This window comes from Pelodiscus sinensis, chromosome 15 (genome assembly GCF_049634645.1).
Source record: "Pelodiscus sinensis isolate JC-2024 chromosome 15, ASM4963464v1, whole genome shotgun sequence".
In the NCBI taxonomy this organism is placed as follows: domain Eukaryota; kingdom Metazoa; phylum Chordata; order Testudines; family Trionychidae; genus Pelodiscus; species Pelodiscus sinensis.
The window spans coordinates 20,748,033-20,772,377 of NC_134725.1; the positions used below are offsets into that span (position 1 = coordinate 20,748,033).

Consider the following 24,345-nt stretch of genomic DNA (forward strand, 5'->3'; position numbering starts at 1 on the left):
GTGCATGGCCCTTTCTCCCCCCGCCCCTTCCCACTCTGCTGGGGGAGCAGCAGTGCACGGACTCGCTTACACAGCCGCGCTCCACAAGCTGGGTCTTGTGTGGTGGGAGCTTCCTTCCCATCTCCACTCCTCCTAATGGGAGCCAAAAAGCTGGTGCGGGGACTAAACTAAAATTAGCACAGTGGGTGGCCCAGCTTCGGGCCCGGCAAGCAGTGCTGCAGCTGGGGCCGGGGTTGCGGGGACTTCTGGGGCCCGACCACAGACTCCAACCCCGTAAACTGGAAGGTAAAAGGTGGGGGAGGGGCAGGGAGAGAACTAGGAAGAAGGGGAGTGAGAGAAGAAAGGACTTGAGCTGAGGGGAGGGGCCTGGGCAGGAGAAGAAAGGGGAAGGCACCAAGGGACAAGGTGATGGAGAGACAAATGCCACGGGGCCAAATGGAGGCAATGAGAGAAAGGCAGGAGGAGGGAGGGGAGGTGTCAGAGTGGAGGGGATAGGATGATGCTGGGAGAGGGGAGGAGTACTGGGGGCAAGAGGGAGGAAGAGGAGGAGGAGAAGGTGCTAGGAGAAGGGTTGAAAGGAGGGGTGGGCTTGAGGAAGGCAGGGATGGAGCAAGTCATGTTTGAGGGCACAGAGGGGCATGAGAGGAACTGGGGAAGAGGGTTGTGAGGGGATGGGCATCAGGGAGAAAGAGGGCAAGGGGAGCAGGGGCAGTAAGGGAACGAGAAGGCACCAGGAGGATGCAGTGGTAAGGGAAGGTGCAGGTGCCAGCGGATTCTGGGGTGAAGCAGAAGGGCAGACACCTGCAGGGGAGGGACCAGCACCAGAGGAGAGAGGCATGGCAAGTGTGTAGAGGGAGGTGTTAGGAGAGGTGATAAGGAGGAGTAGTTACACATGATCAGAGTGGGGCTACTGGAGGAGTGGGCATGGGGGGAGTGAAGGGCTGGTGGAGGGGGGCAGGTCGCAGGAGGGCTGAGGGCAATGAGAAGGACAGGAGTCAGGACAGCAGAGGAGGGTGAGGGGTTGGGAGGCAGCAGGTACCCGGGGAGCTGATGGAGTGAGGGGAGGAGACATGGCAGCAGAGGGAAAAGGCAGAGGCTTATAAGAAATTTATTAATAACCTGGGTGCCACAGTGGCACATCCAAACGAGCCACATGAACTCAGTACTGGTGCACAACACAAAATTCATTCTGTTTATGGGAGGAAAATCTTAGAGGGAACACTTCTCCCAGCTTTCCCCCTCCCCCGAGTTAATGTGGTACAAATTGGGTTAATGCAATTGCAGGATAGTTGAATGAGGGGGGTCCGGTAAGGGCCAAACTCATCCGTATTAGTAAGAGGGAAAAGTTCTTAGAGGGGGTCACACAACACCTTTTACTTCTGGTCATGTGTCCATCTTGATCCTGAGAGTGTTATCTCTAGAGGCATGGCTAGTGGGGGTCAGAGCCGTGGTTAACAGAGGTCAGGAGGCGTGGCTAATGTGTCCCTAATTTTGGTTCAGAAAATATGGTCACCATAGTTATAAGTACTCCTATTCTCACTCTTAAAATCATGCAAAAAAAATTGTGCATATGAAAGTCAGCCGTGGGGGAAAAAATCCCTGCTTTACATTGTTTCGCTATAATTCAAAGTTTTTTGAAAAATATCTTGGACTTATAGCAAGGATGGCCTGTATATTAAACACTGATCCAAAAACATTCAAGGAAGGGAGAAAAAACCCCTGCAACATTTCTGCTTTTCAGGTATTTGTTTGCTTGTTGCAATGTAGAAACATTTTGAATGACAGGGAACCAAAGAGGGTAACTGAAAGAAAAAAAGATAAAAGTCCAAAATGACTTACTAGAACTGCTTGTATTTTTGTGCACAGCCTGAAGTCTCCTGAAAAAAGAGGGTTTTGTCTTTAAAGTGGCCAGCACCTCTTGCAACATATTTCCTAATCAGCTAGTATTTATGGTCGATATTTTATATTTCCAATTTCCCCCTAAGGGCTCATGAGAAAGCAGCACACCTGCCAACCTTTTCAGCTGGGCCAATAATTGCCAATTTGCTCTTTGCCTTAGTATATCACTCAATTTAGCCCTTGCTGTGCCCTGCATACATCCTCATTCATCTAGGTGCCCCCTTGACAATTATAGTGTTAGCTTCAGCTAACTGGGGCAACTATTCTAGTAGGGCTGGAAGACAATTATTAGTCTATTTTCCCATCTTCTGGCAACAAAATTGAGAATTCATGACAATTACATTGAGCAATTCTATACTGTGCTTCCTCCTCCTCTCCATCCACCCACCTTCCAAATACTTCAAATTATCACAGATCTACTACTACATTCAAATTTCCACGTTCACAGGGAGTGAGGGTTCTATTTAAATGATAATGAGGGACGATCCATTCAATTTAGTGAGGGAGAAAATCCATTAAAACGCAGGCAGTTCTTAAGCTGATGGGTCAAGAAAAAGATAAAACCTTTTTTAAAGCCATTATACAAGGGTCTGTGTGGATTTTTTACACTGTTTGGAACATCAGAAAAGATTAGGACGATTACAGAAGAGAGAGAGGAAGCAAAATCTCCCAAACCTCCCAGTTTTACTTGGGTCAACACAACAAGCAGCAATGGGGCTTATCTATCTCATAGTTCTTTAGTAACATTAAATAACCTTACTAAGAAAGATAGAAGGAAAAAGAATCCTGTTTTGGAAAATGGCCATTGACCAATCTGAGTGAACACTAAGTACATCAGTTTCAAAGACTTTCTCTTTGTAATAAATTAAAAGAGAATTTACCACTGAGAATTGCAAGTATGAACAAGTGTAAATTCTAACCCTTTCCCACTCCTTTAAATAAGAACTAATGTTGTGCAAAGACTTGTTAAAACTTCTTCATTTTCCTATAATGGGTTTATCATATTAATTGAAATACCAGTCCCAACAAATCAAACCTTTTCTGCAGTCAGAAATTATTTCTCTAGGGTCACTCAAAATATATATTTTCCCATAAACAGTGCTCCAAACAACATCTGGAAAGATGCACTGTACAACACAGAGCATTATTGTTATACTGTAAAGCTTCAATTCTCCTTCCACAAGGAAATTTCACTGTGCAAAGCAGAATGAGTGTGAGTGACAGAATGAGGATATGGGTGTGTGTACATGTGAAAGAGAAACTGAATGACTTCACTTCAGTTTCCCTTAGGGTAGAATTATTAATACTAAGCTACCAAGACTAAGCTACCTTCATGGTTCATCAGAGACTAAAAACATGTATTAATGTAAATAAAACACAATTTGCTGTCGCCCATTAAGTAACTCATCTCAAGAAACAAAGAAACAGCAAAACTAAGTGACTCCTATTAGCACCTCCTAAATGCAGAATTGCAGTGAAGTGAGAGGAGCAGCGAAGGAATGCCATAAAGCAATGTGCAGAGTGGCCACACCGTGCTCCCCAAACTCCCCAAACTGTAATACTTAATATTATAGCAGAAACAAAACACATACATCCCTGTTGTACATCTGCTGTGCCACCACATAGCAGTCAAATCTGCTAACATCTGCTTTGCTTACTCTGGTTGTTGCCACAAGTTAACAGAGATGGAGGTGGGGGATGAAGGCAGCACAAAGCAGGCATCGCAAGACTGTATTGACTCCAAACACACTGAGGAACAGCAGAACAGCCTGTCGGACTGAGCGAGCAATGGGCCAGATGCTTACGGAAGCAGAACACATTGGCAAGATAAAGTAACCACACTAGGACCATTGTTTTTGAGCCTCAATTTGTAATCCCTCAGCGGTCCCTAAGGGGGAGGAGGGGAGGAAATAAAGCCCTGCTTCTTAACATCTTTAGTGCATGATGGAGATTTAATCCTAAGAGTGCCTCACATATGGGTCAGGTCATTTCAACAGCACACCATCCATTTGAATGGTATGCCAAGAGATGCATCTATACAATCTTATAGGATAGTAAAATCCTTTGCTAATTCACACTCGTTACAGCATGCACATCTTGAGTCTTCCCCATTCCTCTGCAAAAGTATAACAGCAGTTTGCAACACTGCTGCCAGTGAAGACTTACTTGGGAACTGTCACTAACAATCCATTTACTAACTTGTGATGTAGTGTTGTCAAAAGTAAATTAAAATTCAATTGCTATAATGAACAAAGTGCATTTTGTGATTCATAAACCTCACTATTCAAATAGTTTCATTAGTCACTAACTGGAAAAATTCCATCATTTGTAATGGGTCACAGGGTCATAAGAGCAACATAACTGAGGCTCTACAGTATGCTCCAGTCCATAGGCATCATGCATGGCTGGAAGCCTCAGGCACCTGGGCCACACTGAATTTCTTTGGATTAACAACTTCCTGTGAGGCGGACCCTGTGGAGTTAAGCGCCCAATGAAATTCAATGACGCTTAAGGCCTTTAGGTTCTCATGCTGTAACATTGTAAGTGGAAAGAGAAAATGGTTCTCTCCCCATCCACAATGTGATAGGCTCTTCCAAGAACCTATGACTCTGGCTAATCAGTTGGATTAACAAGAAAAAAATTCTGAGGGTCCCATAGAAATACCTTGACCTAAACTGTTCAAACCATGTGGTAGGTCTGAAACTTTTATTCTTTTTTCCCCATCTGTACTGAGCAATAGCAGTGTTATTAGCTGCCTCAGGTCACATACCTTTGAAGAGTGACTAGAGGGAGAGTATCACGCCAAAAAAGAAAGCCAGAAAGACTATTACTATCCAAACACATACAAGTCAAACACCACACCAACACACAAAGATGATTTGTCCCTAAGGGATTCTCCCTTCCCTTTTTCCTCTTCAGTATGCTCAGAATCTTTATCATGGAAGCAGATCACATGGACAGCTTCCCCCCCCTCCTCCCACCATGTAGGTTGTTTACAGCACCCCATTCACACTCAAAACATGTAGAGAGAATTCCCCCTCCTCAGTCACATTTCCCTGTCAGAGCTGTCAAGCTGAATCCAGCTTTAATCTGCCAGAAGCACTTTCCTGCTGACATTTTTAATAAATACTTTCAGCTTTTAAACACATTTGTGGGAGCCATTTTCCCCTTGCTTTTTCCCCCTCTTCTCTCCTGTAGAATGGGCTCTGAAAGCCTTAATGGCAAAAACATTACGCTTATCAAAGGCTCCCCCCTTCCTTTTGCATCTTGAAGCAGAGGTAATGTTTTCAATTTTAAAGCTAAATTAACTGTCCAATTGAATTTGGCTGGTGTGAGCCGTTTTCTCTGACAGCTTTTAGTTATGAAGCATATTTTACATTAATAGAACTCAACATGAAAACCGCTCACTCTGGGATTTCTGTGGCTTGCCATTGAAATGTTAAATTTAATACTTCAGACATGCTTGTGCCAGTATTTGATTATTGTTCCTCATTTAAATCTCTCCTAACGGGAAAGGTCCTAATTAGTAAAAAGTCGTGTTTTAATGAAGGCAAAATGCTAATTGCTAACACAAAAAGCCTTCATATAAAATTATCACAGCACTGTCATTGATTTCTTGGTGACTCAAAAGCCCATTTGTGTGTTTACACACGAAGGCACCATTTACTTTTGTTTTATCATAACATTTTACTCAAAGTAGAGTTGAGTTTCCTGAGAGAAAGGCAGCTCTCCACCACCACTCAAAAAATGTTCCTCATCTCTGAGGCAGGAAGCATAACAATAGGTGAGACAGGTTTGTATCCACCATAATTCTATGTAGAAGCTAAAAACAAAAGCAACTGTAAAAAGCTTTTTATACAACTATTTTTCTGAAAAAAAATGTCAAGCCATCTTTCCCTCAGGAATAACAATTCCATTTTGTTTTCCCATCTCTGATCTTTCACTTATCATATTATGCTCATTGTGATTATAGTGTTTGCAAGACAACTCAACCACTTATGCTATAACATTCAATCATCACATAAAAAATGTTATTACACAGTGACCTCTGGATGCCAACATTTGTTCAGCAAGATTTATGAAAAGCTATGTCAGCAGGGGGAATTGCTGTAACAAAGCAGCGCTTGATTCTGGTACTTACATCACTGAGACAATCCCTCGAGCTGCTCCGCTGAGAGCTGGTGGCCTCCCTGATGCTGTCTTCCTCGCTATTTCTGCCACTTCTGCTTGCAGGGACCTTCATCTAGAGGGCGCAAGGAAAAACAAATAGAGGATTTTCAGGCACTGCTATATCAGCTGTTTCTGGGGTCACCCAAATCAGTTTTTCAAATGTATTCACACCTATAATTTCACTGCAGAGTGTAGAAGATGCTCTTGAGTTCTTCTCTAAAGAACGCCTTGCCCCCTTGTTTCTGCATCTCTTGTTAACATTCAAGGAACAGTTGAACTTAGCATTCAATGAAGTGGGACAGGCAGTCCAAAGTAGGTATGACCAGGAAGAGAATAGACAAATTTTCCTCACAATTGGGAACCAACAGACCTGTTGGGCCTCTGGACAGGGTAGGAGGGGGTGGGTCCACACTCCTGGAAGAGATGGGGCCTCGGGCAGAAGGGGCGGACCCTGGGCAGTCAGCCCTCAGCACTGCCCACAGCATGCTGCCCCCTCTTTCCCTGAAGCAGCCAAAGCCCTGATCCTTTTGAATCACGAGCCCCGGGATAGTTGCCCCTTTTGCCCACACTGCCAGTGATCCTGCTCGCAATCTACCAGAGCATTCCTAAAACTGAAATACCCACCTGGAGAAGTAAAAAAACAGATTGACAGCCAAAAAAGTACCCAGCCATGAACTACTGCAAGACAGACATGAAAGGGAGAATAACAGAACTCCACTTGTTGTTACCTACAGTCCACAACTCAAACCCCTCCAATGCATTATACACAATCTGCAACCCATCTTGGAAAATGATCTCTCAGCCTCAGAGGCCTTTGGGGAAAGCCTGATCTCGCTTCCAGACAACCCCACAACCTGAAACAAATTCTTTCTGGTAACCATGCTACACAACCACATCATAAGCATCTAGGAACCCAGCCCTGCAATCAGCTGTGTTGCCAACTGTGCCCTCACATCTATACAAGCAAATTAATTACTGGAGCCAACAACATAAGCTACTAATTCAGGGGATCATTCCATTGCACATCCAGTAATTTGATATATGCCATCAAATGCCAGCAATGCCCCACTGCTATATATATTGGACAAACTGGACAGTCCCTACGGGAAAGAATCCATGGACACAAATCAGATATACGTAAAGGGAATATACAGAAACCTGTTGGAGAGCACTTCAATCTATCTAATCACTCTTTAAAAGATCTCCAGGTGGCAGTCTTATCACAAACCAATTCTACAAGTCAAAAACACAGAGAGGTATTGGAATTACAGTTCATCCACAAAGTTCAATTCTCATACTGATGGCCTCAATCCTGATGAGAGATGGTTGGGACACTATTAACCTAACATTCAATGAAGGTGCAAACAGCTCTTTGTCTGTGTAGATTCTAGCGTTAGCATCCTTCCTATCTATTACTATCCTTAGATCTGTTTCTTTTCAACTATCCAATCTTCAGGTGTTAATAGATTGTCAGCTCTGCCTACTTGTTTTACCCTTTGATATTTTCATACCCTCTGCTTCTTGTTTCCTGCCCCCCTCCTTTTTTTCCTTCCTCCCTCTCCCTTCCTCCTATTTATTTTGGGTCTGCACATCCTAAACTCAAAACTCCAGTCATCTGAAGAAGTGAGCTGTGCCCACAAAAGCTCATGATACCATCTACATGTTGGTCTATAATGTGCTACCAGACCATTTGTTGTATTTTTAAGTTTACTAATATAATGCAATTCAGCGGAACCACTTCAATATAGAAAATATTCTTAACTGTGCTGAATTAATATACATGTCTAAGGCTCTCAATTCAATACTGAGCTGTCTTTTCTTTTTTAGAACTACATCAAGGGTCTCAAGGAAAAGAAACAGGGTTCCTCTTGCCTGCCTAGTGGAGTGAAACTGCTTGTTTATGGGGAATAAAATTAATTGTGTGATATATATCTGTAGAGCACCCAGTGAGCATGCAGTACCATTATGTAATACTAAAATAAGTCCCAGTTTTGTACTGGGACAGATCAACTCATTCCTCAAAAAGCTACTGTTACCTCACAAGTTTCAATGATATTTTCCTGACAATGTATGCTTTTACCCCTGTGAGGTAGGGAAATGCTATTACCCTCTTACAAGTATACAATGGAGTCATGGAAAGGCTTATGGACCAGATTTTTAAAGTTATTTAGGCACCTCATAGAATTTTTGAAGGTCTGTAGATTTCAATGAGCATTAGGTGTCCAGATGCTTTTGAAAATGCCACTAGGAGCCTCCTAATCTCTTAGGCATGTCTGGCGTAGCAGGAAATGGATGGGACTGGAACCCATCACCCTGAGATCTCCAGGTGAATGCCCTGGCCTCTAGGCCACTCCACAACCCACTCTACCTACCTACCTTCCAGGCATCTCTTATCCTGCCTTCCTAATGTGGGAAGCCTGTGTTGGCTCCTGCCTTCCTAATGCGGTTGCCAGCTCCAGCCCTGTGCCACCCTAATTAGACTAATTCCCTAACCACTGGATTATCCTTCCCACTCTCCTCCTTTTTTCATTGTGACCTTGTTTACATTTGAACCTAGGACCCAAAGTGAAAGGAATAATGCTGCAAATCACAGAAAGATCAGCATTTTGTTCTGCAAACACTGTAAAAGGGGAGGAGAGGGAAGGAGAAGGATTAACAGAACTGAAATGTCATTCACTGCCACATTCCTGAGATCATCTACTAACAAATTATTCAGTTAATTTCTTTGTGAAATACTGGGTGGAAGGAAGTGTTTAATGTATTATTAAGTTCTAGTCATATCAGTCTGCTTCTATTTAAATTACGCTGTTTAAAATGTTGGTTCATATAAATTGGTATTTTTAATGACAATAAAATTCCCTTGTTTCCTTTTGCACAATTTCATTACATAATTTCCAATTCACTGACCAGAGATATTCACTGGTGGTGTCTCCATATAACATTAGCCCCTCCCATGGCTCTGTCACTCCATGCCCATGGAGACAGTTCCCTGTATATGCAACACTACAGCATTCAGGTGCTTCAGTACAAACCCTCAACAGTGAAATACTAGTATATTTTATACAATGCTCCCTTCAACATTTAGTACTGCTGCAGTTATAAGAATTCCAGTTTCTTCCCAGTGAATGTGTAGAGGCACACTACTGAGCTAGACTTGGAAATACAATACTGTTTTTCTCCAAAGAGGGTGCTGTTCACAGTACATGCTCAAAGGAGGAGATGGGAGGGGGAGAGAAACAAGAAAATCCACCAATTAGAAACTCTCAATGTTTCTAAAACCTTAATCTCAACTCAAATATTCACCAAAATATGTAATAAAATTAAATCTCAGAAGTTTATTGCTAAAGGTCTCACCCACTCAGGCGAGGTCTACACTGCAGAGTTTTTGCACAAAAATTGTAGAGTCCACACCTCAAGCGCATTTTTGTGCAAGTAAAACAAAAGAACAGAGGGGTTTTTCTACGGTAGGTATTTCTTCTATGAGGAATAACTCCTTTTTGCGCAAGAGTTCTTGTGCAAAAAGGTGTGTGTGGATGGGGAAGAGGGTTTTTTGGTGCAAAAAGAGGCAATCAAAAAAAGCACAGGTGCTCTGATGGCCATTCTGTAAATAGTAATCCTTTCCTTTCGAGAGAGCATCCATGCAGTCTGGATGCTCTCTTTCACAAAAGTGCATTGCTTTTTCAATGCACTTTTCAGTGTGGATGTGCTCTTGTGCAAGAAGTTTTTGCAGAAGATCTCTTCTGCAAAAAGCTTCATGCGCAAAAGCCTGCAGTATAGACATAATCACAGTTACTGAAGAGAACTCAGTCTTTGGAGCCCTGCAAATCCATGGATAACCATTATATATCCATTGGTATGCACAGTTCATTTTTGTGGATGCAGAGGTGGATGAAAATACAATTTTATATCTAGAACCCTAGAAATGTACATTTATCAGCTTTATATCTGCTGGTATCCGCAGATGCGGATATCCACAGCTCATTTTTGTGGAGACAGATACTATACAAATTTTGTATCTGCACAGACCTCTACAAATCTTTTTTGAGCAGTAGTATGTCTTACATTCCCTCTCCATGTTTCCCTTTCATAAACTTTGGAAGAAAGAAACTACATCTATACACAGGAACAAATTGAGACAATTTGATCGGAGAAGGTCTTGCACGGGCAAACAAAATTAGAAGTGTCACTGCTGCCATTAACCTTTCCAAGTAAATATCAATTATTACACTTGCAGTACTATCTCTGTCCCCCTTTTGCTGCTGTGAATTAAGAGGGTCATCAGCCTTTATGACAGATCTTGTTCATTTACACCTGCTGCCTGCCAGCAGGGGAGCCCACGCACATGCAGCCTGAGTGCTGAGCCCAAGCTGCTTTAATTCATCGGTAATTACCCTAATGAGCCACATGCAGGATTGAACTAGGAGGACAAGTTGTTCTGCTAAATGGATGCATTGGTTTCATGGGCACTTTCTGCAGATCTAGAAATTAATGAATTAGTCAAAAGCTTGTTTCTTGAAGTTGCTCCTGGCTTGACTACTTGATTTTTAATCCATTTCTCTGGATGTTGCTATTTCAACTATAAAAATTCCCTCTGGCTGTATCCTTGAGTTGAATCTTTCTTTGAGAACTAACATCCCTTTGAATGGTCTTAGCCTTAGATATCCATTAAATCTTGTCATGTGACAAAGCCAGTGAATGCACATTTTCACCCTGTTCTGTTGCCTCACTTGCGTCTTCAGTAAGATTTGAACCCGGACTTTCAACACTGTAAAACAGACTTGCACCACTTGGCCACAGGAAGTCATTTAATCAACTAGCAGCACTCATAAGCTCCTATGTCCTAGTGAAGCATCCAATAGTGCCCATATTTTACATAAACACTATTGTAATATCAACCACTTTGTTTATTTTTAAAATGTGAACAAAACCAAAGAGTCTAAAAGTTGAAGATAACTGATGCATGGAAAACTTGAAAATTTCATTTTCTCCTGAAAGTACTGTACTTAACTATTGTTACAGGAATGCCCCAGAATTATTAAAAACAAGAGAATAAAGGGGGGAAAGTCTATTTTTTCAGTTTATTGGTGAATTTGACAGTACTTTGTAAATAGCCTTTTTTCCATTTTGCTAACAGCACAAGCCTTTTTTCTAGGCCCTGTAATATGGTGTTTCCAGTAATAACAATAATGATGAAGCAGAAACAAAAGAAACTAGAGGCAGCAATGTACCACGCCATGTGTGAATTTGAATAGTGTTGATCTTGAGCATGCCCCAAACAACATTCTACAAATCAGGAAAGCAGGAAAACAAAAATCAAAACCCTAAAAACAAATATCAAGACATAATCTTGAAAGAATGCTCTTTTTAGACAGTCTCTTTTGTTTCAAATAGTCTATTACTAAAATCAGGTGCAAAATGTCCCTTTAGGAAAGTTACATCATAAAAGAGCAGCAACGCAAACAAGGGGTGACTTACAAGTTTAATAATTATATTTGGCAAAAAATGATTTTTTTTCTAGTTTTGATATTTGTAATATTTATTTTTCAGCTTTTTTAGATTTTTTCTGATTTCTAATGTTCAGTTCTGCAAAATTATGTATTCTAAGCATTTTTAATTTGTATTTATTTAAATTTTCATAGTTGCAGAAATTATGGGGGACAGACCAGCTATTTCATGACAGTAGTCACTGAGATTAAGAAGTTAAAGCTTTATAACTTATCAATAAGAAAATATCAAAATCTATTAATTATGGTTAAATCAAATGTAAATTACGTTCTAAAGCAGCATACATTTCAATTATTATAGACAGAAACACTTTCCATTAGCTGTTGTGAGCATGGTGAAACTAACATTTACTGATATTTACCAATAAAAATCAAATTCTTCCAAGAATATTAATAATTTACTCTTCCAAGGGACAAACTCTACCCTCAGCTAGATCCCATATCAACAGTGTTTAAATCCACCATATTTAGCAAAATACTCAAGAACACAGTTAATACTTTGCTCAGTCAAGGCATGAATCCCTATTGAAGGTTTGTCTGAAAGTAGAATTTGTTCCCACCACTGCTTAAAACCTAGTGCTGCTTGAACAAATGCTGCCTTCTTCCTGACACACTGCCCATCAAAGGACATGCACATGATGCTGAAAAGCTGGCAGTTAGTAGGAATCTCTGTAGTTCAGTGCAATTCTCACCAAGCACAGCCCCACCTTTCAGAATATGAGGGACTATCAAACCACCCATTCTGCTCGGGCTGGTTTGGCAGAAGAAAGAGCAGAGGGACTAAACAGATAGCTATGAAAGGCCAGGCACAATCAGGCAGCATGTTCCAGGTGCTCATATGCAATCCTAAACCACACTCAAAGCCAAGAATTATGATTTTCATGCTACTGGATAACATGTAGCGTGATTAAATACTGTAACTAATTCTAGCAATAACTTCATCCCACATTACATTCCAGTTCTGCTTTTCTCTTCTGCTTCTGCCTTATTTTTCCCCCTTGCTTCTTTTTCCTGAGGGAAAAAAATGTGCCTGGACAGAATGGGATCTTCCTTCCACAAAAGGGCTTTTTGTCATTATCATTGTGCTAGCTCCCAGCTCCTGTTTTTTAATCATAATAGATCAGTCCACTTTCCATTTACTTATGCTTTTCCCATGTCATAGAAAAGCACATTTTTATTTGGTTTCACTATTTTCAAATCACAGGAACATTGCCCCAGCTCGTTATTAAATAAATATACTTTGATTTATCAGAGGCTCCGTTGAGTGCCACAGGGAGGCTGGGGCAAAAGAAGACAAATTCTTTTCTTAACTTGTCGTGAAAGGTGCTGGGCTTTCCGACCCTCACCCCCATTAACCTAGCAAAGCTAGTTCGCTCCTACTGGGAGTTCCATGGCTTGCACAGCGGCAAACTCGGACTGATCTTGTGCCATCGCAATATATTTGTTCATTATCTTGCGCACACACAGAAGCATTTGGAAATGTACTCAGGGCACAGGCCAAATTGAATCATCTGCCTTCATTTTCCACACGATCTGAAGCTACAGCTGCTACAACAGGCTGTGAGATTTTTTTTTCCATTCCCTAACAGTTTCTATCTTTCTAAAAGTCACAACCGTCTGGTTTTTAAACCCATGTCATTTCTGGTTTTGTGAGAGGGTGGTTTAATTAATTAATTACTTGTTGTTATTTATTATTATTAATAATAACAGCTTTGCAGACACGGTCTCTAATTTTACTGAGGTTTCATTTGTGGATTGCACCATGGAAGCAGTAGAGAAAGCAATGCCCTTAGGGGAACAGAGTAATTGATATTCATGTTTTATAGTGACTCAGATGAATCTATTAATCCATTAATCCTCTTGCCTCTGTTATTGGGCAAAAACCTAGTAGAGGTGACATCTGCCCATCATGTGTACTGATTTGCTGTGAACTCTTGTGCCAGGAGACAGAGAAAGGGACTTTTTGTCCAGTTCATACAGTACCATGTGGTCTTGCTGGTCCATGTCTGGGCCTCTTTGGTGTCATGATAACACAAACAAATAACATTGAACACGCCCTTCCACATCCAAACAAAGAATGACAGATGGAGATCCACGTGCTGTCCCACTTGTTGTGTCCTCTGAGAAACAGAAAACTAACAACCCAAGGGAATGGTTTGATTGGTTTAAAAACTCAAAATCATCTTTGAGTTGTGTTGTGTGAAAGGACAAATCAATGGTAGCCAACAAAATTCAAATGAACTACATTTCCCTACCAACTTAGTGGCAAAATATATGTCAGCAATCACTGTTCAAAGAAAAGCAGACACTTTTCTCTCGAGATACACCCAACACGAAAAATTGGGATTCAAGCTTCTGGATCTGGAGTTCTTGGTGCAGACCTGTCTCTATAATTCACATACTTGTGCCATACTGCCGCTGAATGGATTAGGCATTAATAATAATAGAAAGACTTATAAAATAGTTTGCCAAGAGACCTATTTCCAGTGTTTCTGGAGGGACAGTCCAGAGACTAAACATTCTTTGCAGTTATGTTTCATACTGCCAATGATTATGTCTGGCCTGAGACTACCAGAACTGGAAAGAACTTGACTACATGGGTAAAATGCCTGGAACAGCTGCAGCTGAATAGTTATATCACGTAGTTCTCTGTATGATCACACTTATGGCTTGTCTCCACTATGTAAGGGAACAATGCTGCAGAAATTTATAGCATCTGTTTAGGGACTATAAATTGATTTACGAGTGCTCACCCATTGACGCTAGTTCTCCAACAAGATGAGAAGAGTAACTGGTATTGATGGGAGAACAGTCTCTCTCACCCCCACCAACCTTACGGCATGCAAGATGACACAGTAAGTATGTCGACTTAATCCAAACTTAGAATTTATTATATTCTAAACCTAAGAATGCTTTTGTGTGGTGTAGGTTAATTCAAAAATGAATTAATCTAAACCACAAACAGTCCCTCTTAGAGTAGAATAAATGTCCTCACAGGAATGTGTGTGGAACAGTTATTCTGGTTCAAATTCACACCCTACTTATTTTGCACTAACCTTCCTGAGAATTCTCTTAGTAGATAAGCCCTTAACTATACTTTTGGGATCTGTTATTTGGTTGCATTCTCTTCCATTTTAATATCAACTCCCAGCTAAGTTAATGTGTCTCTTTGGTAATCTATATCAGTAAATAACAACTCTTTGCATTAGAAGATAATGAACTGGTTTAATAAATATATATGGACAATTTAATTAAAATATATTGAAGATTAGGAAAAAAGTACTCTGTGGATGAAGTGGTGTTGAGGGATTGCACTTGAAACTAGCTCTGTGTATTTTAAGCAGGCAACGATAAGTTTAAGTGATATATACTGTTTAGAGGTCTACTACCGATTATTAAAAAGGTAAATTATTAAAGTGTTTTTCAGAAGGGAAAAAAAAATCATCAGTGAGTTGCCTATTGTTTTAATGCTTAAAACAAAACAAACCATTTCACTTCAAAAATGTACTTCTTTTAACTTGAAAAAGCTCACGTATCCAAACAAGGTGGAATCAGATAAACACATTAGTTCTGACTTATTCTTTGAAAATCCAGCCTTAATGCAGTCTAACTGAATTTATCTATCCCAAGCATACTTCATAATGAGATCAACTGGGAAAAATATCAGGCTTGTTTGTATATTTTATACTTGCTCTAACTTGGCAGTTTGGAGATTATGTATTCCCCAGGTCCCTCCTTACATCGTTTCACACGCCGCAATTTGATTTTCTTTGCTTGTCCTTTTCCACAATTTTTGATACATTTTATTGAGTTCTGGCTGAGAAGGAAACATTCTCTTTAAATGATAGATACAATGAATTTTTCTCTAAATATGGACACATGGCACAGAGAGCAACATACGGTACCATGATTTTATATTGAAATAGGACTCATTTTAAAAAAAGACAGTAGCATCAGGACAGATTAACCTAGTTTTTCTAATTGGATGGCACTGGTGTGGATCTTGTGATAGTCTACTTTAGGAATAACTAAGTTTTAGAGTGACATACCAATCACATATCACTTAATATGATGAGGAAATGATGTTAACATTATGATAGATAAGCATTGTCTAAGCAGTAGAACACAAGACTGAGACCCAGAATATTGGATTCTAATCCTGGCTCACTTGTATGAACCCAGAAAAATAAATTTACATCCCATACTTTAATTTATCAATCTGTAAAAATGGAGAATAATATTTACCTATCACAGAGGGGAATGGTGAGGCTTAATTAATGTTCATAAAATAATCTATCAAGATTCTACACTAGTGCAAAATAAATGATAAAAGATAATAAAATGCAAAAAGTAGTACTGATGCAATATTAAGTTAAAAAAACCAAGTATGCAAAAATCAGGAAATTCCAAAAGTTAATAAAATATTAACTTAGCCACATTTGTTTATAAAACAAGATGTTGCAACCTTAACAACAATACAAGTTCTTACACAATCAATTTCCTTGGTTTCTTTGTTTTTAAAGAAAAACGGTGAAACAATCAGCACCTATCATTTTGTGCAGACTACTGACTCTAGTCTTGGCCAGTGGACATGACAGGTTCTCTCTTTTCTGGAAGTAATAGGCTCATGGAGGATCCCTAAAGTCAGACCAGCATCCAGTAATGAGCTCATCCTCAACCAGTTCCAGGCCAATTCTTAAACCTCTGTTTAGAGCAGGGATAGGCTGGATGCAACCCATCAAACCTTCTGATCTGGCCTGTGGCCCGCTCTTCCCCAAGGCAGGCTCTCTACCTACTGCAGTCTGAAATGGCTTAACATGGTTGGCGGCTCCCTCTAGGCACCACACATCCCTTGTGAGTGGGTGGGGAGACTTTGCGCACTGCCCCTGCCCCTCAGCCCAATCACCCCCCCACACAGAAAAATGCAGCTCTTGAATACTTACCAAACTCCTGAAGTGTCCCTCTCCCCCATCAAAAATTATTGCCCACCCCTTCTTTAGACCCTCATATTGCAATCGGCCAACTCTGCTAGTAGGCTGGACTGGCCTTCAATGTAAGGAACAGACACAGTGGCTTGGAGTGCCAAACATTCTATCGTCCCCAGCAGGGCTTTGGAGCGGAGCACGGAGCTGGAGCACAGAGCAGTGGAGCTGCAGATTTTTGCCCGGAGCTGGAGCGGAGCCGGAGCACAGACAATCTTGATTGCTCCACTGCTCCCTTTTTTTTTTTTTTAGCAAGAAAGTTCTAAAGGAGCCAAAAAGTTTCAGATTGTATAACAAATGATATTAACATCTACTTTACCACTTTACGTATATGTCACAGTTATTCTCACTTCGGCCGAAATCAAGATTTAATGTACAGATACACAATTACAAAGTTTTTTGGAGATATGTTTTATTAAAGAATCAGATAATTATCAGACATCTGGCAACACTGCAGACTGCTCCCACCCTTATGCCAATGTTAGGCAAGTATGTACTCGCATAGATTAGTTAGACAGTTAGATTAGTATGTGTGTATTTTCAACCTTGTACATGTAGCCTCGCTACTTCCCAACAATTAATGGTGTAGAACAGCGATAGGACCTACTAATGCTTTGGCACATACCAAATTTCATTGATATATCTATATTAAAGCGTTTTTGAGATACTAATTAAAAACTTGGAAAATATTTTGAATATTTTTACAGCAAAATTTCATAAGAAAAACTAACTTGCAATTTATAAATAAAAATGTATATTAATTATGTATATTAAAATGCTTCTTACTTCATTAAAACTGCAAGAAACATGTTAAAATATTAAAATGTACTTTAATAATAATTTTGTGTAAAAAGAAAATGCGCTAATTTTTGTCCAGAAAATCCAAAATAAATTCAAAGTACCTTAAGTGGTTAAGATATCACAAGCAGGTACATTATAAAAAAATGTAATGCTTTTTGTTCATTGCTTTTTGAAGATCATAACAGGAAACATTTGGATGCGGTAGCAGCACAAGAAGATTTGGCCATGGCTTCAACAAAAAAATCAAATCTGCCTCCCATGACTGATAGCCGATTTACGGAAAAGGATCTCAATGATGTCTTTACTTTTGAATTTGAAAAGCTCAAATTTAGGCTTTTGGGAAAAGCAAAGAAGAAATCGGCAACATGCAAGGTGGAAAAGGAAGTGAATGGCGAGCTCAAACCATGTAGTTTCAAGACAACTGAAGCAAGTGCTGTGAAAAGTTTCAACCTTTGGCAGCATGTAAAACGTAACCATCCTGAAAACTATGCGGCTCCGGTTATAAAAAAGGACCAGGAAGATGAGGCAAAACAGAAAGCTGACATGGCTAAATGACGTTTTTCTGGCTCTTTGAAAACTCCTGGAGAAAAGATTTTTTGCAGAGCTTCATCTGAAAAGAAACCCAAAATTGAGCAAACAAAACTTGGTTCATATTTGAAGTCCTCAAAGGTTACAGTCACCATGGATGCCAATACTTTCCGTGAAGGGCTTATGGAAATGGTTTGCTTGAGTTCAACACTACTCACTACCTTCAGGCTAAAGAACAAAGGATTCCAAAAATTTGCAGGTGAAACGGGTCGGCAGCTTGGCATTTCAATGGGGCATGATGCGTTCATCACTTAGTTGTCAGCATAGCTGACTCTGGTCATGAAGAGCTCAAGAAAGCTTTGGAACAAAAATTGTGCTACCTGAAAATGGATGCGGCAACCCATGGAAACAGAAATTTCCTTGCAATCAGTTCTACGAAGAAGGAAAAGATAAAACTGTGGTAAAAACCTTGGACATAATTGACACTGAAGGGCGTCACAATTCTTCTTACGTGAAAAGTCAAGTAAAAGCTATTTTAGAAAAATTTGGGATCAGTGAAATGCAAGTGCTGAGCATCTGAGTTGACAATGCAGCAAACATGACGTGTGTGGTCAAAAATTTCAGCGAGGACAATGAAACCATTTCTACTTCTGAGAACAGGGATGTGGACAGAACTGAAGCTATTTTGCCTGATGAAGGAACTAAAGGAATGGATGAAATCGAACTCACCATGGATGCTGCTGCACAATGAGTTAATCACCCTAGCCTCATACTTCCTACATGGCTTTATGAGGACAACTCAAAAGTCCAACTGATGAGGTGTGGTATTCATACTCTTCAGTTGGCAATCTGGGATGGACTGAACAAAGAACATGCGAAGAAATTTCTGGCAAAAATTCAACAGTCATTGTCAAACTACAAACCCCAAGTATTTGAAGTGTTCTGCTTAACCTACATGGGGTAACTCAGTCATTGGATACTGTGACTCGCTGGGATTCAACATTTGTGATGATTGATCGGCTTCTCGTTTTTCAATCTTACTGTGAAAAAGTGGCTGCTGCTGGAACAAGAGAACTCAAGTTAACAAAAGCTGAATGTGACGAAGTGAAGAACTTGCAAGACCTCTTCGCAAAGCCAAACCAAACAACTGTGAATCTTCAAGCTGTCGATGTAACCCCGAGAGCTTTAATGAAGGAATGGCGAAAACTGTCAAAATTCTTGCAAGAAAATGGTGGACAAATTGCAGAAGGAATTCTATCCTCCATGCAGAAATGCAAAGAGAAGCTTTTTGACAATATTCATTTCCTTGCTGGAGTTTATTGTTGACCCACGGTATCAGATTCTTCTTACCTCAAGGGAAATATCAAAGGCAAAGGAAGGGCTCCTTGATATTGCTCAACGACTCGAAAAACAAAATCTATTGCTACATTTGAACTGTGCAATAGAGGTTGAAGAAAATGAAATACAACAAAAGGAGTCATCAATAATCAAATTTGCAGTTTCAGAAAGTTCACATCCTTCAGAAATAGCAGGCTGTTCTCAAACTTCCGTCTCCACTCTGAACTTGTTTGAGCGTCCATCCCTGAGATGTCTTCAACCATCACAGGGAAATGGAGATAATTCAAGCACCAATTCTTCAGAAGATGACAACTTTGAAAAGAAATTCGATTAACAAGAAAGATGCCGGCGAGTTTCTGTGATTTATAATTGTAATGAAGCATTATTCGAGATAAACTTTTGGGAAGATTGTGAGACGATGGAGTCTATTGGTAGGCTAAAAGTAAAGTCTGTTTTTGAGGACATTCACAGCTACCCACACGGCATTCAGGCTGCCTGCAGAATTGCTTCGAGCATGCCAACAACTCTAGCTAGTAAAGAGCGACTGTTTTCGGCTTTAAGGTTAATTTTAAATGATCTGCAGCAGGCTATGAAAGACGACTTGATTGCTGCAATAATTTTTTACAGATTGAATTATGAATGATTCTAGTTTGTATCATTGTTGATGACATTTAAATTGTTTGAATAAAAATAATGTTTTTTCAAAATTACAGTATGCACTTTTTTATTTAGTTAAAATTAATTTGAGTTGGAGTGCGGAGCATAGTCGGAGCAGAGCTAGAGCAGTCACTATTGGTGCTGGAGCAGAGCTGGAGTGGAGCAATTCAAAAATTTGATTGCTCCAAATCCCTGGCCACAATTTGCAACTTATGGGCTAGCTCTCCCATTCTAGATGCGCAAACCAAAAGAGAGAAACTCTCAGCTTGTTTTCCCCATCAGACACTGTTCCTCTGATGGTATGCCTACACCACAATTAAAAACCTGTGTTGACACTGCAATTAGATATACGGAACTGGCCTATGCCTGTTGACTTTGGATCCTAGGGCCTGAGGGAAGGGACTATTTAACTGATAGACATTCAGCTTGGGCTGGAGCCTGGATTCTAGAACCCTGCAAAGTGGGACACTTCCAGAGCCTGAGCCCAAGTCAGCTGGCACAGGCTAGCCCTGGATTGCTACCTTCAGTGTGCTGAGAGGCTTCTTTGATTGATGCTTTGCAGAGCAAAAGGCCATAACTGTCAGTAGTTGTCAACCTTTCTACACTGGAACCAATTCACTGAGGCAGGTGCAAAGATTTTCATAAGCTCTGCAGTGAAGGATAGTCTTTACAGTGGAATAGAGCCTTGAATGCTTTCATACAATAGATTATGCCATCTTTATTGGGAGGTTTACTGCAAATCCAGAAACTGATACTTATTTTGGAAGAGAACTACTGCGTAAATGGTCACAACTGCCTGACTTTACAGCTGCCACCCGGCTAATAAAGAATGCTCCCATCTATGCTTGGCAGCTGATATTAGACAGCTGGGAAAATCTGGATTTGACATACATCAATGGTGAAGTGTGTCAGTGTAGACCTGCTTTGGTTACAGCTAGGAGCTAGTGTGAGAGTGAACCTAATAGAGGGTAAATAAAAGAGATCTCAATAATTTCTAATCAAATTAACTGAAGTCTGTGGGTATGCAGCAAGTATCTAAAGATTCCTCTATTCAGTAAGAAGAGTCAGAAGAGATAACAACGCAATTTGGTGACTTATGGAGTACACAGAAGACAGAGTATCAGAGGGGTAGCCTTGTTAGTCTGAATCTGCAAAAACGAAGAGGAGTCCTGTGGCATATTATAGACTAACAGATTTATTGGAGCATAAGCTTTTGTGGGCAAAGACCCACTCAGAGACATGTAACAGACCAGTGGTCACTGCAAATTGTCATATCCCATTGTGAAGGCAAACATATAAGCGATGGGGAGAGGGGAGAGAAAGAAAAGATTTATTTGCACCCACTACATTAAGAAATCTTTTAAACTTTGACAGTAATACAAGAAGCTTATTGGAACACATTTGGCTATGTTTAGTAGATTAAAAGAATCTGTACCCACAGAACAACCACACTACACTGACAAGAGAAATGGGCTACAAAGAAGACAGTTAACAACAGTACTACAACTGGAGACTAGAAACTTATAATGATCAATACTAAAAAGGCAGTTTCTGATAATTGCTGGGATTCTCAGACAGAAGTGGGATGCTTCAACTATACTCTAATTTAGCTATTTGTCAGGAAAGGAATATGGCAAATAAATACTTCAGGAGAAAGTTCAAATTCCTTAGCAAGATACTAGATAAGATTTGTAGTCCTGACTTGCACACAAATGTGGTTTAGATAACAAGTCTCAATCATAAAGTGCTACTCAGTCCATGTTTCAGGACAAATAGAGCTGGTTCACATTAATTAAACCAGGGCTACTCAACATGCAGCCCATAGCCTATTTCTTTTGGTGGGAGCCAAACCAAAAAAGTAGTCAATATAATGGTCTTCTGTTGATATTCGTTTTAGTATTCAGATAATCCTCCAATTTGTCTAGGTCACTCTGGACCCTATCCCTACTCTCCAATGTATTTACCTCTCTCCCTAGCTTAGTGTCATCTGCAAACTTGCTGAGGGTGCAATCCATCCCCTCATCCATGTCATTAATAAAGATGTTGAACAAAACCAGTCCTAGAACAGATCCTTGGGGCACTCCACTAGAAACCGACCGCCAACCTGACATCAAGCCGTTGATGACTATCCATTGGGCCCCAGTATAGCCAGCTTTCTATCCATCTTACAGTCCATGTATCCAATCCATATTCCCTTAACTTGCTGACAAGAATATTGTGGTAGACCGTACCAAAAGCTTTGCTAAAGTCAAGGTATATCACATCCACTGACTTTCCCATATCCAAAGAGCCAGTTACCTCATCAGAGAAGCTAATCAGATTGGTCAGGCACGACTTGACCTTGGTGAATCTATGTTGACTATTCCTGATCACTTTCCCCTCTTCCAAGTGCATCAAAATGGATTCCTTGAGGATCCCCTCCATGATTTTTCTGGGGACTGAGGTAAGGTTGACTGGTCTATAGTTCCCTGGATTGTCCTTCTTCCCTTTTTTGCCTTTTTCTAATCATCCGGGATCTCTCCCAATCTCCACGAGTTTTCAAAAATAATAGCCAAAGGCTCCACAATGACATTTGCCAACTCCCTCAGTACCCTCAGGTGCATTAAATCTAGGCCCATGAATTTGTGTATGTTTAGATTTTCTAAATAGCTCCTAACTTGTTCTTTCCCCATCAAGGGCTGTCCACCTCCTTCTCATACTGCATTGCCTAGTGCATTCTTTTCTACAGTCTCTCCAATTTTTCAGGATCTTTTCTAAAATTTGGGCCCCAGAACTGGATGTACTATTTCAGTATTGGTTCCACCAGTGCCATGCACAGAGATAAAATCACCTTCCTAATCCTACCAGCTGCTCCCTCCTCATATATTCAGAGATCCCACTAGCCCTTTTTGCCATAACATCACATTGAAGATATATGTTGAATTGGTCGTCTATGAACCCTAAAGCCTATGACTGTTTTCCAGGATAGATCTCTTCCCTCCCCATTCTGCAGGTATGGACTGTATTCTCATTCTTAGATTAGATGTTCATCTTTGTATTCAACTATCTGAAAATACATTTGATTTGAATGGGCCTAGTTTAAAGGTGGTAGGGACTAGTTGAGTAGTTGATACCCCCCCTTGCTGCCTCTATCAGATATCCCTGCCCTCTCCTCCCCCCTCCCTTTTGTGCCCCCACAAGGACCTGAACAATGCTGGGTAAATCCTCTAGTATTTCTTGAGATATACAAGAAGCACCTGAAATTTACCCAGTAATTTTTTATTCATCCCGTTGAGCATTTTTGCTCTTCCACCATTTATTGGAGATGTAAATTTTGTTTGCCTCTGTGAAGTTGCGAACTGGGCAGAGTAGACTATCAGATAGAGGCAGCAAAGGGGGGGGGGGGAAAGGGGTACTTCAAAGTGGCAGCGCCACATGGAGCCCGTACCTAGGCTTTATGTGGTGCTGACACTTTAAAACGCCACTGTGGCATTTCAAAGCGGCAGCTCCACACAGCTGAGCCCAGGATCAGCTGTACAATGCTGCCCCTTTGAAATGCTGCCACAGTGTTTGTATGAAACTCGGGGTCATCTGTGGGGAGGATCAGCAAGTTTGCAGATGACACTAAGCTAAGGAGAGAGGTAGATACGTTGGAGGGCAGGAATAGAGTCCAGAGTGACCTAGACAAATTGGAGGATTGGGCCAAAAGAAATCTCACAAGGTTCAGCAAGGACAAGTGCAGAATCTTGCACTTGGGACAGAAGAATCCCAAGCACTGATGGAGACTGACTGGCTAAGTAGCAGTTCTGCAGAAAAGGACCTGGGGATTACAGTGGACGAGAAGCTGGATATGAGTCAACAGTGTGCCCTTGTAGCCAAGAAGGCTAATGGCATATTAGGTTGCATTAGGAGGAGGACTGCCAGCAGATCCAGAGAAGTGATTATTCCCCTTTATTCAGCTGGGGAGGCCACCTCTGGAGTGCTGTGTCCAGTGCTGGGCTCCCCACTCTAGAAAGGATGTGGACGCACTGGAGAGAGTCCAGTGGAGGGCAACCACAATGATTAGGGGGCTGCAGAGCATGACCTATGAGGGGAGACTGAGGGATTTGGATTTGTTTCGTCTGCAGAAGAGAAGAGTGAGGGGGGATTTGATAGCCACCTTCAACTTCCTGTAGGGAGGTTCCAAAGAGGATAGAGAAAAAACTGTTCACAGTAGTGACGGATGGCAGGACAAGGAGAAATGGTTTCAAGTTACACTGGGGGAGGTCTAGGTTGGATATTAGGAAAAACTATTTCACTAGGAGGGTGGTGAAGCACTGGAATGGGTTACCTAGGGAGATGGTGGAATCTCCATCCCTAGAGGTTATTAAGTCCTAGCCTGACAAAGCCCTGGCCGGGTTGATTTAGTTGGGATTGGTCCTGCCTAGAGCAGGGGGCTGGACATGACGACCTCCTGAGTTCTCTTCCAGCTCTATGGTTCTATGAAA

The 24,345-nt window shown here is 40.9% G+C and overlaps 1 protein-coding gene across 11 annotated transcripts in view; it reads right to left on the reverse strand.

The window, feature by feature from the left end:
* FBRSL1 (fibrosin like 1) overlaps positions 1-24,345 on the reverse strand; it is a 1,065,261-nt gene that overhangs the window by 575,961 nt on the left and 464,955 nt on the right. For all 11 annotated transcript variants that reach the window (XM_075898374.1, XM_075898371.1, XM_075898366.1 and 8 more), the window contains exon 3: positions 6,041-6,142. In XM_075898374.1, the coding sequence (XP_075754489.1) occupies positions 6,041-6,142 (102 nt within the window). The remainder of the gene's footprint in view (positions 1-6,040; positions 6,143-24,345) is intronic.